Here is a 17,248-nt window from a genome sequence, read left to right as displayed (position 1 = left end):
GCAGTGCATGTTGCTTTTATTCCTCGGCGCACCTTCTGCTCCATCGCCAGACGATGCATCCCGGCAACTTCTAACAGAACCGGACCTGCGGCACAGATGAGTGACACTGAACAACAACGGTAAAACGATGCTTAAATTTATTAGGTTATAATAGCCGTTTCTATTTTTGTGGAAAGGGAATAAATAAGCACACCTGCCTCACGAATTAAGAGTGCGATGTCGCTCTGCATAATATCCAGTGACATCCAGGAGAGGGGAAGTCTAATCCACAAACGGTTCTCTTTTTGCGTCAGTTTCCATTTTGTTGTAAATTATTTATTTGGCATTAAAACGATGCGTATAGCCTATTCCCCGCATTGTCTATCCTCTCCACAGTACGGTATGCGTTCACGGCTATATACTGAAGATGAATAGTGTAAGCGAGTCGTGTAGTTTATGACTGTAGTTTTATTTCTAGTGGGGAATAAAGCGTTACGTAATTATATCAGAGGCATCCTGTTCTCGCCATATGCTTGTCGAGGGCAGGAATCGGATGCTGCACCGCCCGGAGGATGAATACGGCTTCTCACAAATGAAACGCCTTAATATTTTGTCGGCAGTCAAACAAATCAAACATGCATCATCCACATCTTTTATCATTACTGTGTTTAAATCTTTTATTTTACACATCAGCGCACCGTGTGCCTTTAAGATGACGTGGGCTGGCCTTGTACTGAGTGATGAGTGTCCGGTGCCACACATTAAGGCCTCTCAAAACCCAGTTAAACTTTAAGTGAGAAACAGCCAGATAGACTACACCTTAAAACTGCTTGCCGACTCTTGGGATTAATTTGGGATTATAGATTTTATTTCTTTGATATGACCTACAGCGTAAGTGACGGTTTACTGCTGTAATTATCAGAAATGTAACATCTGGGTCTACTGTATTAAAGACTACAAGAGATCGCAATTAACCAACATATTATTTCCATTATGATTGTCACCAACGCTTTACAAAATGCATATTTATTTCTACATACTATTAAAGGAATTAAAATAGTGTAAAATGTTAAGACTGGACATTTCATGTCGCCATTGTTTTCATTACACAGACTGCAAAGATGAAGAGATAATTTCCTTTAAATGAGGTTGAGCTTGGAAGAGATGTTTTTATCCAAATTGACTTGGTATAGATTGGTTTTCACATAGACCTATGTCTATATTTATATCTATGTTTTGAGCCAATCACCATACCCCACACTGCAGACAGCATGTCCAGCTAGACATCTTAAATATGAACATAAAGTTAACTTCAACCATCATTCTGTGTTTCTTGATGTGACCTGAATGTGAAATACACAGTGCGCAGATTAAATGAGTCAGACCTCACACACTTGAAGCCACTTCTCCTGTTCTGATGTTTACTTTTGGTCTTACAGGTCAGCTTCATAGACAGGTAATGGATCCAGTGTGACTGTTTCAACAACATCCTGCCCAGCTGGCTGATCTAACTCTTTAGCTATGGCAACTTGTCCAAGAGGCTGCACCCCAGCGGTGCGCCTTTGTCAGAAACTGAACAGGCTCAAGATACTGGAGGATGACATGATGGCCACGTCGCTGAAACGCTGCCTCTCCACCCTGGACCTGACTCTGTTGGGAGTTGGTGGCATGGTGGGCTCTGGGCTTTATGTCCTGACAGGAACAGTAGCTAAAGAAATGGTTGGGCCTGCCGTCATCATATCCTTCCTTTTTGCAGGTTTTGCGTCTTTACTGGCCGCCTTTTGTTACGCAGAGTTTGGAGCACGCATTCCAAAAACAGGATCCGCCTACATGTTTACCTATGTCTCTGTGGGGGAGATCTGGGCCTTTCTCATAGGCTGGAATGTGATTCTGGAAAACATGATTGGTGGCGCTGCTGTGGCACGTGCCTGGAGTGGCTATCTGGACTCCATTTTTAACCACGCCATCCAGAACTTCACAGAGACACACATTATGAAGTGGGACGTGCCCTTCCTTGCCCATTACCCTGACCTCCTTGCAGCAGGGATTCTAGTAGTTGCCTCGTTCTTCATTTCCTTTGGAGTTCAAGTGTCTTCTTACCTCAACCATATCTTCTCCACTATTAGTATGGGTGTCATCGTTTTCATCCTGGTCTTTGGCTTTATACTGGCTGAACCAGTCAATTGGAGCCAGAAAGAGGGAGGTTTTGCACCTTTTGGGCTGTCTGGAATACTGGCAGGCTCGGCCACGTGCTTCTACGCATTTGTGGGCTTTGATGTAATTGCGTCCTCAAGTGAGGAGGCAAAGAACCCGCAGAAAGCTGTTCCCATTGCCACTGCAATCTCCCTTGGACTAGCAGCAACCGCTTACGTCCTGGTCTCCACAGTGCTCACACTAATGGTACCCTGGCACACACTGGACCCCAACTCGGCTCTGGCGGATGCTTTCTTCCGCCGTGGTTACAGTTGGGCTGGAATTGTCGTGGCAGTAGGTTCCATCTGTGGTGAGTGTCAACGTTTAACTGAAAAGTATTTAAATGGCTGTTAGAAGTATAATAACGTAGATATAGTTATGCATTATGTTTAGCAGTATTGGTTGCTCTCTGCTATATTTTGACATATGTTCTGATAATTACTCTGTTCTCATTTCTAGCTATGAACACTGTGCTGCTCTGTAATCTCTTCTCCCTCCCTCGGATTGTGTACGCCATGGCGGAAGATGGGTTGTTTTTCTCCATTTTCGCACGGGTCAATCCCGTCACCAAAGTCCCTGTCATTGCTATATTGGTGTTTGGGATCCTCATGGCCATCATGGCTCTCATCTTTGACCTGGAGGCCTTGGTTCAGTTCTTGTCCATCGGCACCCTCCTGGCGTACACCTTTGTGGCAGCGAGTGTTATTGTGCTGCGCTTCCAGCCTGATAAAACCAGCTGCAAGGGAAGCACTTCCACATCTCCCAACCCTAATGCGGAGCCTTCCCCTGCCCCCTCCGAGTCTCAGACCATAACTGAGGACAGCGGGGAGCTGAAGCAATATGAGTCCTTCTCTGACAAACTCCAGTTGGTGGAGAGGCAGAAGACAAGAGAGCGGCGTGGGGTGGGGCAGCTGAGGGCCTACTGGGAACCATACTTGGGCAGGCTGTTGGGGGACTGTGAGCCAGGCGAGGTGGTGGCCTTCAGCGTGCTAACTCTGATAGTGAGCTCAGTCTCCCTCTGTGTTGTGCTAGAATTTGGAAGCAAACAGCTACAGCTGCCGGTCTGGAGCGTCACAGTGCTACTGGTGATATTCATCTTAGCTTATGTTCTCAGCCTGGCGCTAATATGGATTCACGAGCCACAAACCGTCAGTAAAACATTCCAGGTGAGGTCCCTACTTCTTTTTACACTATTACTGTGTAATATGATGATGGAATACTGCTGTCTTTCACTTGTAGTTTGGTCCTGGATACAATTATTTGAAGCCAAATGTTACTGTAATGAAAACTGCATTATCTATAATTGGGGTATGACTGAAGTTTTATTGTTGTATAGGTACCTTTGGTTCCACTGACTCCAGGTGCCAGTATCCTCATTAATGTATTTCTCATGATGAAGCTCAGCCCTCTAACCTGGATTCGATTCACTGTATGGATCGCTATAGGTAAGAAAGCACCAGAGGTCAGGCAGAAAACATATTGCATTGTTTCCTGCAAAAATGAATGCACATTTTGCTCAGCTTAAGGTGACAAAATTGATTTACTGTAAGCGTGGAGTATACCACGTCCTCTCTACACAAACACAGCTTTGCATGTTGTTTAGGCCATTTGGATTTATTAAAGGCGGACTAATCCACAGCGCACACATGACTGAATTTTATCACAAAACATCTGCCGGCTGTTGCTAGCGAAACTGATGTACATCATAAGGTTAAACAAACATTTTCTGTAAGTAACCTTTTGTAAGTAACCCTCTGAGGATGTAGATGGTGGTCAAAAATCCTAATGCCCTGTCAGTAAGGGGGGCATCAATGGGGAAACATGATTAGCTGCATTAGCTTAAGGCTCCTCAGGACCAGTAAACCATTTAAACACTACTGTCAGACTGCAGCAAGTTAACAAGATGCACACGCATGGAATATTACACTTGGCAGGGCCCAAGGCACTTTTCGGTTCCCTAGAGAAAGAAAAGGCCACTTATTTTCCATAATGGCCATTGAAGGGGGGGAAAAGCATGGTATTTCTTCATTCGACTCAGAGTTCAGGTGGCGTTAAAGCCAAATAATCAATATTACATAGAAAAATAATTACAAATAGATTAAAGTAGTGGATTCCATTGACTATAGTAAATCTAAAGCATCTGACATATTGTTCAGTTGTAAAATTAAAAGCTGTAACATCAACGCTATTGTGACAGTCTGTTTATAGGTCTTTTTAATGCAAAGACATTGATTTTACTCATAGAGAATAAAATGTGGAGACACTTTTCTTACTACTCACATGTGTGCAGCGAGCCCTGATGTTAATGTTGAGTCTTTAAAGTTACAAGTGTTTCCTGCTGTCCTTTTCCCAGGTCTCTTAGTGTATTTTGGCTATGGGATCTGGCACAGTAAGGAGGGCATGCGGGAGCTCCAGCCCAAAGACATGGCCGCCCGCTATGTGGTGCTACCCAGCGGCAGCCTAGTCGAGACAGTGCAGTCTGTCCAGCCTGATGGACAAGTGGACTCCTCTGCGCACCACATCAACCCCTCCACTTCCTCGACAGCTGAGGAGTACGCAGGAAAGAGATGATGTGTGACCAAATATTGTCGTTACCACTGCCTGGTATTCTCTGCTGTCTCCCACTCATGTGCTGTACTATTACTTGTGTACTGTCTGTAACTCTCTCCCTTTAGCGTGACCGGCCTGCCACAGTCTGTACTCGTTGCTCTGCAAATGTAAGCACACCACGGGATGAGATGCACGCTCTCTGTCTCATTGTGAAGCATATTTGTATATCTTGTAATACTCGAATGTACAGTAGAGAGCTTTATTACTGTCCTGTAAATTCCTAGCGTCAAAGTTGTATTATATCCAACTTTCCAGCTCTTTTCTTGCATCCTTGTCAGTTTGTCAAACTCCATGTGTTTATAGGTTATATTTGGTGCTTACTTTGTGACAAACTACTTTTAGTTAGGTGAACTCATTGGATGATTGTTATCACAGACCTGGAGCAGGATAATCAACATTCACCAAAACTGTCATTTTGATGTTAACAAAGTGGAAGACAACCTACCCCCTTTTTGGAAGATATAATTTTGAGCACAGTAGGCATTCATTTGTTGCATGTTATTTTGTTTCCATCAGTAATTTGTGTCCACCTTTTAAGTGGCTGAACAACACTTCATACACTTCTCTTAAACAGGCTTATCTCCTAAATCTCATCCCATGACCCTGTTCTTTTTTGTGTCACTGATCTTACACTTGTGCAGCCTTTTCACACGCTATTTAAACAGCAGTATCTCTCCCCCCTTTTCCCCATTGGCATGAGATTAGAAATCCAAGCACATAGATTTTCGAGATTTTATTTTATTGTCATGTGACTAATTTTTCTGAGATAACCTGAGATAATTAGATTATTGGTTATATAAGGAGGCACAAACCTTTTGAATGGGAATCTTCGCACACAGGGTAGGATATTGGCAGGCAGGCAGTCATTGGTTATTATGTTAAACCTAGCATGTGCCTCTTCTCTCTGGGGCCTCCGTAATCCCAGCAGATTTGCGGCAGTCCCTGTCTCCAGTCCGCAGCTTGACCTAGATTAGATAAAGGCACACATGTGAGAACACTCATATTATACAGATAACATTCCCACAACCTGCAATTATGAACAACAGTGTCAGTAGTTTTTTTACATAAATGTCCTTAAAAAGATCCCGACGAATTCTATGTTTTTATTTATTTCAGTTTGTGTTTGCATGTGTTACATAAGAAACCTATGGCCTTAAACATGTTGTAATCATTGTAGACTGACTTCCAAAGTTAAAGTAATCAGTCTTAATGATTTAGTTGTTTAATCTATTTTGTCTGTTTTAAAATTATATAAAAAAAAAAAACTCTTACACAGGACTTCATGCTTTCTAATTGTTGAACCAAAACACAAACTTGGAGGAGAATGTACACTTGGAGGCATTTTGGTATTTTCATCTAAAAAGGAGTCAGGTTCAAGAGAATTTTGTAGAACTTTGCACACTGAAAACTAATCGTCTGGTAAATTTGTGTCAGTTAAGCTTTAGATGTTGGGACCAGTGACACATATTGATACTGTGGTGCTTTTTTAAAGTTGATTGTTTTCTCACCTCTTTCTCTGTCTTTTTTGTGCTAAGAAGCACAAGTTATAATTTATCCAATTATTTTCTTACTTCTGAAAAGCGTCATACTCTGTACTTGCATATTAAGTTCTCCAATCTTTCTGTTATAGTGTATGTCTGTATAAAATGCAAAAGACTATGTATAAATGATAAATAAATGTTTTGAAGCAGCATTTACAAAAATAGAAATTTTGGAATAATCTGACTGCAGTATCACCTCAGGGAATCATATCCTACAAGGTTTACACTAATACATTATTTATGAAAAAAGTTATGAAGTCTAATCCTAAAAATAGGTGCTTGGTGTCCTGTTCAGAGGGTAGAATAAGAACTACAACATACCAACCTAAACATCCCACATATAATACACCTATCTAAATATTCACAAAAAGATGAAAACAAATACAAAAAAAGATAATGAAATAAAATAAACAATTAATAGCATAAAATTTCAACAAAAATTTCGAAAAAAGGCTAAAAACACTAAAAGTTTAATTAATTCAGAGTGGCTGTGGCCTCATGATAACAACAAGACTGCTGTATCCCTGCTACATTACACCAATGTGCAGATTGAATTATTACTCGTAAAATTTTTTTACATTTTTACTACATTGTATTATTAAGTACATTCACACATTTCTTTCTCTTTCCTTTAATAAAAAAATGTTTACACCTGTTTTTTGAAAGTAAAAGATTCAAAGTATCTCATATCATCTGGTAAACTGCTACATATTTTGTCTCATACACCTGTCTGATGCCATCTAGGCATTTATACCATGATTTATACATGACTTGTTGCAAAATAAGAAACCAATATTATTTAGTCATTTTAATGATTTAAAATGTTCTGTACTTACATTGTTTATTTTATCGTAATCAAAAATTTAGCAAATTATTATTTTTTGTAGTCAAGTCAATTGTAGCTATATAGCCCAATATCACAGATCATACATTTGCCTCAAGGGTCTTTACAATCTGTACAGCATACCCTCTATCCTATAATATTCACTTGCACCTGTGGACTGGGTAAACAAGTTTAAGACTAACTGCAATTACATGCTTGATGACACAACTGTATAGTTAACCCACTTTAGGGATTAACTCTCAGGTCATGAGCTTTCATTTATGTGGATGAAATGAGAGATCAGGTGTTCATTGAGGTAATATTAGTGAGAGATCAGAGAGTGTTGACACAAAGTCGACTAGTAATGTTAAGTAGGTGTTTGCTAATATTAGATTATTATAGGATTTTCACTATCTGTCAGGTTTATGTAAAGTCAGATACAAGAACAAATAATACACTTTGTTTGTTTTACTCAGCTCTGACACAAGTCAATTCCCTTGGGCTCCCTTTTAGACTCAGATTACACAACTGAGCTCATGGCATCTCAAATTACCGCTGCACAACAAGCCTCGTGACGTGTGGTGCAAATAAAAAAACGAGGCGTTAACTCACAATGCTCTACAGTATGTGCAGTCTTCATCTCAAGGATTTACTGACAGGCTATCATGGAGGGACTTTGATACAAAGGCCTGTAGGGATGATTCAGCAGAGCATGAATCCTGTGAGCACTTGTGTTTCCATAGAAACTCCCACTCCCCACCCTTTGTCAAATAGCATTTGGAAGCTATCGCCATATCTGTCTCTGTCATTGTTTGTGTGACATTCAAGGTTGTACAAACTGTCCATTGATGCAGAACTATTAAACTATTCTATTAATCCACAGAACGTTTATTAGATATATTCAACTTAACGTAATAAGAGATGTAGCCGTAACTGTGTACATAATAACAATGAAAAATAAAAAATAAAACATTTGTGTTAGTGTGGTCTAATGTACAATTAGACATCATGGCATATTGATGTAGGGAATGTGACTTGTGACTTGTGACACGTAGTTGTTGCCAAAGATTCCTCATACAACGCTGTGTTCTTTCTCTCTCCCGCTGCAAGACTATTTAAATGAATTTACGCATTCAGTGTTTCATTTTTTCCTCTGAATCAAGCCTCTGGAATGAGAGAGGAGAGAACCACTGCGTGTTTTTGTGTGGCTTTTAGCAGCAGTGGAGCCTGTGTTGAGGTGGAGGGTTTTAAGGTGAAGTTGCAGGGACGAGGGGGAAGCAGTGGCAGTGGACACACGATCCTCTGACCCAGTTGACTCCAGACCACTTTCCCCTGATCTTACTTCCTTCCCTCTGTTACTGTATCCTAGCCATGTTGCACTGCTGCTCTGCCTGTGGTACAAAAGAGAAATAAGGCAAAACTGGAAACACAACGTGGCGATTAATCACTTATAAAATGTGAGCTTAATACTACCTATCTTCAAAAATAACACTTTTAGCAAATCTAACTTACAAATGACTCTTCTGCAATTGTGTCAGGTCATTTTGTGGGTTTTCTACTGTTGTGCTGGGCACAGAGAAGCTCCATGTCTCCTGAGGTGAGGCTTCCTTTTGATAAAAATGCATCATTTTAATATAATTTTCAATAATCCCAATAACATCCAAAAGAATGTTCCATTCACCCTACCCTGGTTGCATTATTTTGTACTCTGTCCCTCAGTTTCATGAGGCTGGTGTGCAGGGTGGTGTTTTCCTTCTCCAGAACTTCTATACGAACGTTATTTGCCCGGAATTGTTGCTCCATATCCAAAAGCACGTTTCCCGTAGCTTGAAAAAATACAATGAACAACATATAAACACTTACAACATGACTACAGTACACAAAAAAAGAGGTGGTTGGGAAATAAATGGCTGGATACGGGGCCACACTTTATTTTTACCTAGTAATGCATGTGGTTCTGTGTGTATTGCAAAGAAGCTAGCTGATACTCTATGGGAGTGTAGCACTGAATGTTTTTTTTTTCTGAATACATCCAGGTAATGCCAGTCAGTGGGTGATTCATGTATGACATTCAAATATTAAATAAATACCTACTCTGTGGTTGGGCTTGAACCAGAGGGCTGAGCTCCGGGAAAGCCACCAGCAGCCTCTCCCTCTCCCTTAGAGCTTGCACATATTCCTGCAGCTCAGCCACACTGTTCTTTAGCTCGCCTACGTGTATTTCTAGTGTCTGCTTCTCCTTCTGGAGCTCGAAACACAGGTCCTGTTGGAGAGAAGCACCACAGCATGAGCTACTAGGTTTAAAAGTCTTTGTTATAAAAATGCTGGGTATGTGGTACTAAAGAACTCCAGTATACCTGCTGTTGGGTGAGCTGAGCCTGCACTTGTTCCTTCTCCTCTGACATCTCTTGCAGCTGTTTGTGTAGGTCGATCTGTCTCTCCTCCCTCTCTCCCAACTGCCTCTGCAGCTCCTCGCACTCTTCGTCAAGACCATCAACTCTCTTTAGCAAAGATTTCTGCTTTGCCTGCATTGACTGGATGCACAACAACAACAAAAAACACCTGTATAAATCTATTTGAAACCAGTTATGTGACTGATTTAAGGGAGAGACGGTCAAGGTCTCCAGCTGAAAACAGCAAATAATCTGGTGTTTGTCATGACACTGACCTCCTGCTGGCGACAAGCGCTGTGATACTTGGCATTCTCTTTGTCAAGACGGAGCTGAGTTTCAGAGACTTGACTCTCCAACTGCTGGATCTTTTGCTGTAGTTTACAACAGGCCTCTTCCTCTACATGCAAGGCCCTCACTTTCTCCTGCAGCAAATTCTTTTCACATTCTACCACAAAAATAAAATGATCCATCATACAGCATATGGGGTTATTTTATCTGTGTAACTAAGACAAATGTATTTCATACAATAATACAATACGATAATACAATAAAATATGAATATTATAAGAGGGGTGGCATAATAAACTAAATCTTACCAAGTGTTTGTAACGTATCTTGTTGTACTGCCACATTCTCTTTCAGTCTGGAATTACTCTCCTCCAAGCACAGAGTTTCTGTTACAAAAATATTAAACATAGTAGTAAATGTGACCTCAATGAGCTCCCATCATATTTCTTTGTGAATTTTCTGCACCTCTCTTCAGCTGTTGTTGCTCCTTTTGCAGCCTTTGCTCTGTTTCTTTCACGGATCTCTGTGCTTTCCGCAGGGAAAACTCCAGCTGGACTATGTTTGCTTGGTGTTTTTCCATCTCTTGCTTGAACTCTTTCTGCGCTTTTGCCAACTGAGACCTGAATCTCTCCCTCTCTGTTTCTGCTGCCACTAGTCTATCTTTAAGAGGCTGCACAGTACCCCGCACATCTTGAAGATGCTTTGCAAGCCGGCGCATGTCTCGGAGCTGCTCATTGGCCCACTGGGAGACATCGCCTGCTGTCATATGTCCCAGCTCCAGCGTGTCCTTCACAGCTACTAAGAGTGGCTGCAGAGATGAGGGCAGGCCCTCACTCTGAAACAGCTCTATCAAAGCATCTCCTGTTACTCTCAAAATGGATTGCACTTCATGACATGCGTCGCAGGGAACAAGGGATGATTCAAATGTCTGGCAGCTTACATTGTGGCTGTCGACTTTAAGGTGACATGGGGTGTTGTGGGTAGGACTGGAGGGTATATGATTCTGTGGCAAATGCTTGAACGAGCTTTTGGAAGACTGGGCAGATAAGCAGTGTCTGCAAGAGTCACACTTTGAGCTCATATAGGGGGAGACAGATGCCACTGTCTCTGTCTCATCACATGTCTTTGCTTTTGTCTGTTTCTTAACGTCATGGAAGGTCTCCTAAAAGAATAAAGAAAAGCATAAAACTTAATGAAAGCTGTCCGTTTGTTGTCAAGTATCTTTGCTTAAATAAAGCAATGTGCCTACCTTCAGGTTGGCGAATTGAACTAAATTACTCCAATAGTTTCTGACTACAAGACCAACTGACAGGCATCCTTTCTGTTCGCTCCTGTGGCTGCACCTAATTTGCTCAACATAACTATTGAAGCTTTGTAGAAGGAGCAGTAGTCTTGTTCAGCGTGAGGAAAGAAAAAAAAAGTCCTGTTTTAGTTTTTAAGAGAAATAGTGTGATATAATGTTAGACTGCGTATATTACCTGTCGATCACCAGCTCCAGTAACACAATGTGGGAGTGCTGGTTGAATGCATCCTCCCCATCCACAAAGTCATATTGCTCCAGTAGAGCTACCATGTCCAGGTTACAGGAGAGTTTATCAGGGAACTTCCAGGAGGTAAAGCGACCCGGCCCGGTTCTAGAAAATACGTCCAGAATCGCCCCTTGAAGGTCGACGAGGTCTTTTCGGAGGCTCTCGATACAGTCCTGACGGCCCAAGAACTGACTCATGTCTGACAAGCTAACGTTAGCTTATAATTGTTTTGCCTGACACTGCGCTGAGAGCGAGTAGGTGTAGCTTGTTGACTAAGCGTCTCCTTGACAACCTCCAGAAACAGTACTGCAAGTCCCGTAATGCTTTGCGGCGTGTTTCCGGAAGCAATACGTCTCCATTCATGGGTTTGCTTCCCTTGGGTCAACGAAAGCGCGACGCAGTAAGTGTTCAACTAAAAGCAAATTTAGGCTTTTAACTGCATAAGATTGTGTTCCTGACACAATATGTGGTATAATAAGTGTGTTAAAATACATATACTCTTCTTGTTGGGTGGGTGTTCGCAGGTAACTTCCAGTTTTCCACAATAGATAAAGCCATGCCGCCTGGGCCTGTTCAAATTGTTCAACCGGAGCCCAACAACAAGGTAACGAAACCGCTTCAAGTCAGCTAATGTTAGCATTGTAGCTAACATACAGCTTCTGTGTGCAAACTAATGGACAATGAACTTACACTTCATCTTATTGCGAAATGTCTCTATTAATGTTAATTAGGCGTAACGTTAAATCTTGTTAGCTTTGAGGGTAAGTTAACGTCAGTTCACCCAAGAAGCGTTGACCAAAATTACAATTAGATTTTTTGAGATAGCTGTTAGCTGCTGAGACTTGTATTTCTTTTTTTCTAGAAAGAAATATTCCTGCTAAAATTAATGATATTTTGAGTTATATTTCCTCTATTGGTGTCTGAAGCATTACCATCAGATAGCATGGCATGATACTACAAGGGGTAACGTTAAAGGGGGTATTTTGCGTTTTGGGTGAACTGACATGTTTGGTAACGTTGAAGCTTGTGAAGTGTTGGTGGTAGGTCAGGAAAAAATATGTAATTTGAATAGTTTCATAGCATGGTCATGCTAAGGATTTGGATACAGTAGATGCTTATTTACTTTTAGAGTTTTTTATATTTTAAATATTGCACACTACAGCCTAACAAATGTTAATTTTGTCCACAGAACGATGCAGCAGCTGAAGAAACCCCAGCTACTAAACCCATCGTTGGTATCATCTATCCACCTCCTGAGGTCCGAAACATAGTGGACAAGACAGCCAGCTTTGTTGCCAGGTTGGTTATTCCACATGTGTCAAGCACAACTCTTTTTTGCACATGTACAGATACACACACAGGGATACCATATTCTACTTTGTATATAGTGTGTATATTTTATATATTTAAATCTACTTCTATTTGAATTGTTTTTTTTTTTTTACTCTTTGCACTACATTCCCCTGTGCTACTGTGCCAATTTGAATTTCCCCTACGAGTGCTCAATAAAGGACCACCTTATCATAATTGTATAGTCTTTTATACAGCTGCAATCTTAACTGGATTTTATGTCCATGATTTAACTAATTTCTTGTCACTCCCCAGGAATGGGCCTGAGTTTGAAGCAAGAATCCGTCAGAATGAGATCAACAATCCAAAGTTTAATTTCCTCAACCCTAATGACCCCTACCATGCCTACTACCGTCACAAGGTCAATGAATTTAAGGAGGGCAAAGCGCAGGAACCATCTGCAGCAGTGCCTAAGGTTATGCAGCAGGCCATGCTGCAGGCCCAACAGCTTCCTCAAAAAGTAAGACATTGCATTTCAGTCTCTTACTTTAGTTTTTTATTCATTCCTTACAATTAGTGACAACTGTATTTCTGTTTGTCAATAGGTGCAGTCACAGGTGATTCAAGAGACAGTGGTCCCCAAAGAACCACCTCCTGAGTTTGAGTTCATTGCTGATCCTCCATCAATCTCAGCATTTGATCTGGATGTTGTCAAGCTCACTGCCCAGTTTGTTGCTCGCAATGGCCGCCAGTTTCTCACGCAGCTCATGCAGAAAGAACAGAGGAACTACCAGTTTGACTTTCTGCGGCCACAGCACAGCCTTTTCAACTACTTCACCAAGCTGGTTGAGCAGTACACTAAGGTGATCTGACAAACTGTGCATCTCTGACATTATTGATATTCTTTGTTTGGGTGGTGATGGTAAATTGCATCTTGTTTCTCAACTTGTAGATTCTGATCCCTCCAAAAGGCCTACTGACCAAACTGAAGAGAGAGGCTGAGAATGCAAGAGAGGTTATGGACCAGGTAATCCCTTAAACTGTGACTGTTCCTCAGAGTAAGCATTTAATAGCATGTTGCCCATGTTAATCAGCTGTCCTACATCACAACTATCAGGTGAGGTACCGCGTTGAGTGGGCAAAGTTCCAGGAGCGTGAGAGAAAGAAGGAGGAGGAAGAAAGAGAGAAAGAACGTGTAGCATATGCCCAAATCGACTGGCATGACTTTGTAGTGGTTGAGACGGTGGATTTCCAGCCCAATGAACAAGGTAATACAACCACAATAATTAAAAATCTTTAAATGTGTAAGCCCCCTAAATGTGGTTAGAATAATTCATATTTATTGGCATCTCTGTTTTCACAGGCCACTTCCCCCCACCTACCACACCAGAGGAGCTCGGCGCTCGCATCCTCATCCAAGAGCGCTATGAGAAGTATGGAGAGAGCGAGGAGGTGGAAATGGAGGTTGAGAGTGAGGACGAAGACGATGAACGGGAGACTCGAAAAGAAGGCCAGCCCTCACAACCTGATCAAGACACACAAGTGCAAGACATGGATGAGGTAAGAACTGATGAAGCTATTAATCACAGTTCCTTATCGTAAACTGTCCATCAGTGAGCAGTTGTCGGCTTATTTATTGGTTGGTTGTCCCCTTTTTGATGTCTTACTTTCTTTTTTCATCTAACTAAACATATAACCTATGTTTGCTGACCCTCTGCTTGCAAATAAATAAAATAACAATAAGTGCTCTTAACCACATATCATTCTTCCCCTCTTGCTTTCCTCAGGGATCTGATGAAGATGATGACGGCATGAAGGCGCCACTGCCACCAGACAACCCTATGCCACCTCCACTGCCACCTACTCCAGACCAGGTTATTATTCGCAAAGACTACGACCCCAAAGGTAACACATGCTTTCTTATATGATGAAATAACAAGCTATTACTATGTAGAGTGTGTGTTAATCTCATGTTATCTTTTCATTGCAGCTTCCAAGCCTCAGCCCTCAATTGCAGCTCCAGATGAGTATCTTATCTCACCCATTACTGGTGAGAAGATCCCAGCCAGCAAGATGCAAGAGCACATGCGTATTGGTCTGCTGGATCCACGCTGGCTGGAGCAAAGGGACCGCAGCATCAGAGAGAGGCAGACCGAAGATGAGGTTTATGCTCCTGGTTTGGATATCGAGAGCAGCTTGAAACAACTGGCTGAGAGGCGTACCGATATCTTTGGTGTGGAAGAGACAGCCATCGGTAAGAAGATTGGTGAGGAGGAAATCCAGAAGCCAGAGGAGAAGGTGAGTACAGTTCTGGTTAAAAGAATTCCTGAGTTGAATGAAACTGAGAAACTATAGTTTTAATCTTTAAAACGTTTCACGTTAACAGGTGACTTGGGATGGCCACTCAGGAAGCATGGCTCGTACCCAGCAGGCAGCACAGGCCAACATCACCCTACAAGAGCAGATTGAAGCCATTCACAAGGCCAAAGGACTTGTGGGAGAGGACGATACCAAGGAGAAAATTGGCCCAAGCAAGCCCAATGAAATTCATCACCAGCCTCCCTTGCCCTCATCTGCATCCATGTTGCCTAAACCCAGTCCTCCAGTCACGTCCATGCCTCGCCTACCCTCCTCTGTGAGTTATTTAAAAACAATTAAATGTTAATAGAATAACATATATTTGAACTAATAATCCACTAATGTGTTATTTGTAAACAGGTGGGACCTCCGGTGCGCACCACTCTCCTGTCTGCTGTACCTGTAATTCCAAGACCGCCTGTGGCTCCTGTGGTGCGCCTTGCGCCAGGACAAGTTTTAACATCAATGCCTCCCATGATTCCTGCTCCACGCATCAATGTGGTCCCCATGCCGCCATCAGCACCTCACATTATGGCCCCCAGACCACCTCCCATGGTTGTTCCAACTGGTAAGATAAAGGTTATCAAACACCTGTGACTGACATTTAAAATAAATATGCATTGTTGAGGAAATGAATACTTGCTGTGTTGTGCTAATTTGGTAACTGAACCTCTGTCACATAGGCCTCCTTATTTGATCATTTTAAATACAAATAGCTTCTTCTTTCTTCCAGCATTTGTCCCCGCTCCTCCAGTACCACAACCCCCGAGCTCTGCTCCTGCACCACCATCCCACCCCCCCCCCCCCCATGAGGACGAGCCAGTCAACAAGAAGATGAAGACAGAGGACAACCTTATTCCAGAGGAGGAGTTCCTTCGTAGAAATAAGGTTTGTTAGAGCAGTGAAATCTCATTGAGTTTATTTCTAGTTGTCAATGGAAGTGTCTACTATCTGGATGCAGCAGACTTTATTCAAAATACTGAATTTGCATAGTTTTTACATATACAGACAAAGAGAAGGCAACAGAGTAAAGTAGGGTTAAGTATTGTCAATTTCTCTTTTTCATTGATGAGCCAAACCTCTTCAGTAATATGACGTTCACCTAAGTTCATCCTACTGTCCTTCCTTAAATTGCTCTGTCTTACATTACATTACATTTAGCTGACGCTTTTATCTAAAGCGACTTACAATTGCTATATAGGTCGCACGCCTTAACTAGGGGTTAAGTGTCTTGCTCAGGGACACATTGGTGGATGGGTCACAGTGGGGATTTAAAACCCGGGCGCCATCACCCCCCGTCTTAACATGAGCCATGATTTCCTTTTTCTTCTGCAGGGTCCTGTGGCAGTTAAAGTACAGGTTCCCAACATGCAGGACAAGACCGAATGGAAGTTGAATGGCCAAGTGTTGAATTTCACTGTCCCACTCACAGATCAGGTATGCAAATGTTATCTTATTGCTCCCCTCTTTTTATTGAGTGTATGCCCAGTGCATTTATTTTTATAAATGTGCAAATTGCAATGTCTCCATAGGTGTCTGTTATTAAAGTCAAAATCCATGAAGCTACCGGCATGCCAGCAGGGAAACAGAAGTTACAGTATGAGGTAAACATTTCTTTTTAAAACTCTTTTAACCTTCCTTTAACCTTTCAATGTGACTGATTGAATAACTCGGGGTATTCTTTGCTTCTTTTAGGGCATTTTCATTAAGGATTCCAACTCCCTGGCATATTACAACATGAGCAATGGTTCAGTCATTCACTTGGCACTGAAGGAGAGAGGTGGAAGAAAGAAGTGAGCCATGCAGAAAGAAGGAAAAGATTTTACTTGTGGATGTTTTTTTTCCCGCCACTCCCTCCTGTCATGTCGTTTTAGTTTAATGACAATTTTCAGAATTATATTGTGTTTTTCATACAGTTTTGTGTGACTAGCATGTTTTTTTTTTTTCTTAAACGATAAGGAAAAGTTAATGCTAACTCTGAAAGCTAAATGAATTATACTGTATACTGGATAGCGGATTAAGACTATGCGCTGCTCGGTCAACTCTTGATTTTTCATGTTGATATACAGTATTTGGTAACTTTTAAGAACATGTAGAGCCCCATAATGTTCATCAGTTTAAATAAAGGAATGAAAGAAACTGAAATCTGCTTGTGTTGCTTCATGCTGATGTGTACGGTTAGAAGCTGGCTGGTTAATAAAAGTGTGATAAACTAATGCAGGCCATCAACAGACTATCAGATGC

The 17,248-nt window shown here is 41.7% G+C and overlaps 3 protein-coding genes across 3 annotated transcripts; 2 read left to right on the top strand and 1 right to left on the bottom strand.

Annotated features, from left to right (window-relative positions):
* Positions 1–13: 13 nt before the first annotated feature.
* On the top strand, positions 14–6,475 carry slc7a4 (solute carrier family 7 member 4). Its single transcript, XM_046036168.1, has 5 exons — positions 14–119; positions 1,419–2,482; positions 2,632–3,338; positions 3,509–3,617; positions 4,526–6,475. The coding sequence occupies exons 2-5, from the start codon at positions 1,501–1,503 to the stop codon at positions 4,741–4,743; spliced, it is 2,016 nt and encodes a 671-aa protein (XP_045892124.1). The 5' UTR covers positions 14–119; positions 1,419–1,500; the 3' UTR covers positions 4,744–6,475.
* Positions 6,476–6,777: 302 nt separating this feature from the next.
* On the bottom strand, positions 6,778–11,657 carry ccdc157 (coiled-coil domain containing 157). The gene is made up of 10 exons (XM_046034068.1): positions 11,306–11,657; positions 11,077–11,218; positions 10,293–10,989; positions 10,136–10,213; positions 9,815–9,984; positions 9,504–9,680; positions 9,241–9,409; positions 8,833–8,972; positions 8,659–8,753; positions 6,778–8,537 (listed from the first exon to the last, which is right to left on the bottom strand). The coding sequence occupies exons 1-10, from the start codon at positions 11,551–11,553 to the stop codon at positions 8,288–8,290; spliced, it is 2,166 nt and encodes a 721-aa protein (XP_045890024.1). The 5' UTR covers positions 11,554–11,657; the 3' UTR covers positions 6,778–8,287.
* On the top strand, positions 11,611–17,149 carry sf3a1 (splicing factor 3a, subunit 1). The gene is made up of 16 exons (XM_046034067.1): positions 11,611–11,756; positions 11,881–11,960; positions 12,546–12,655; positions 12,962–13,166; positions 13,252–13,509; positions 13,599–13,673; positions 13,764–13,914; positions 14,010–14,206; positions 14,434–14,551; positions 14,637–14,944; positions 15,033–15,281; positions 15,365–15,572; positions 15,738–15,892; positions 16,340–16,441; positions 16,537–16,608; positions 16,700–17,149. The coding sequence occupies exons 2-16, from the start codon at positions 11,913–11,915 to the stop codon at positions 16,799–16,801; spliced, it is 2,358 nt and encodes a 785-aa protein (XP_045890023.1). The 5' UTR covers positions 11,611–11,756; positions 11,881–11,912; the 3' UTR covers positions 16,802–17,149.
* The last annotated feature ends 99 nt before the right edge of the window (positions 17,150–17,248 follow it).

Source organism: Micropterus dolomieu, linkage group LG21 (genome assembly GCF_021292245.1).
Source record: "Micropterus dolomieu isolate WLL.071019.BEF.003 ecotype Adirondacks linkage group LG21, ASM2129224v1, whole genome shotgun sequence".
Taxonomy (NCBI): domain Eukaryota; kingdom Metazoa; phylum Chordata; class Actinopteri; order Centrarchiformes; family Centrarchidae; genus Micropterus; species Micropterus dolomieu.
The sequence above is the reverse complement of the archived record's forward strand: the minus strand, read 5'-3'. Positions and strand labels throughout refer to the sequence as shown.

Coding starts and splice junctions, on each gene's coding strand:
- slc7a4 (XM_046036168.1), top strand. CDS start 1,501: ATGGCAACTTGTCCAAGAGGCTGCACCCCAGCGGTGCGCCTTTGTCAG. Junction 3,339..3,508: donor CCGTCAGTAAAACATTCCAG/GTGAGGTCCCTA, acceptor ATTGTTGTATAG/GTACCTTTGGTTCCACTGAC. Junction 3,618..4,525: donor CACTGTATGGATCGCTATAG/GTAAGAAAGCAC, acceptor TCCTTTTCCCAG/GTCTCTTAGTGTATTTTGGC.
- ccdc157 (XM_046034068.1), bottom strand. CDS start 11,553: ATGAGTCAGTTCTTGGGCCGTCAGGACTGTATCGAGAGCCTCCGAAAA. Junction 10,990..11,076: donor TTCAATTCGCCAACCTGAAG/GTAGGCACATTG, acceptor TTATTCTTTTAG/GAGACCTTCCATGACGTTAA. Junction 10,214..10,292: donor GCAACAACAGCTGAAGAGAG/GTGCAGAAAATT, acceptor TTTTTGTAACAG/AAACTCTGTGCTTGGAGGAG.
- sf3a1 (XM_046034067.1), top strand. CDS start 11,913: ATGCCGCCTGGGCCTGTTCAAATTGTTCAACCGGAGCCCAACAACAAG. Junction 14,207..14,433: donor AAGTGCAAGACATGGATGAG/GTAAGAACTGAT, acceptor TGCTTTCCTCAG/GGATCTGATGAAGATGATGA. Junction 16,609..16,699: donor AACAGAAGTTACAGTATGAG/GTAAACATTTCT, acceptor TGCTTCTTTTAG/GGCATTTTCATTAAGGATTC.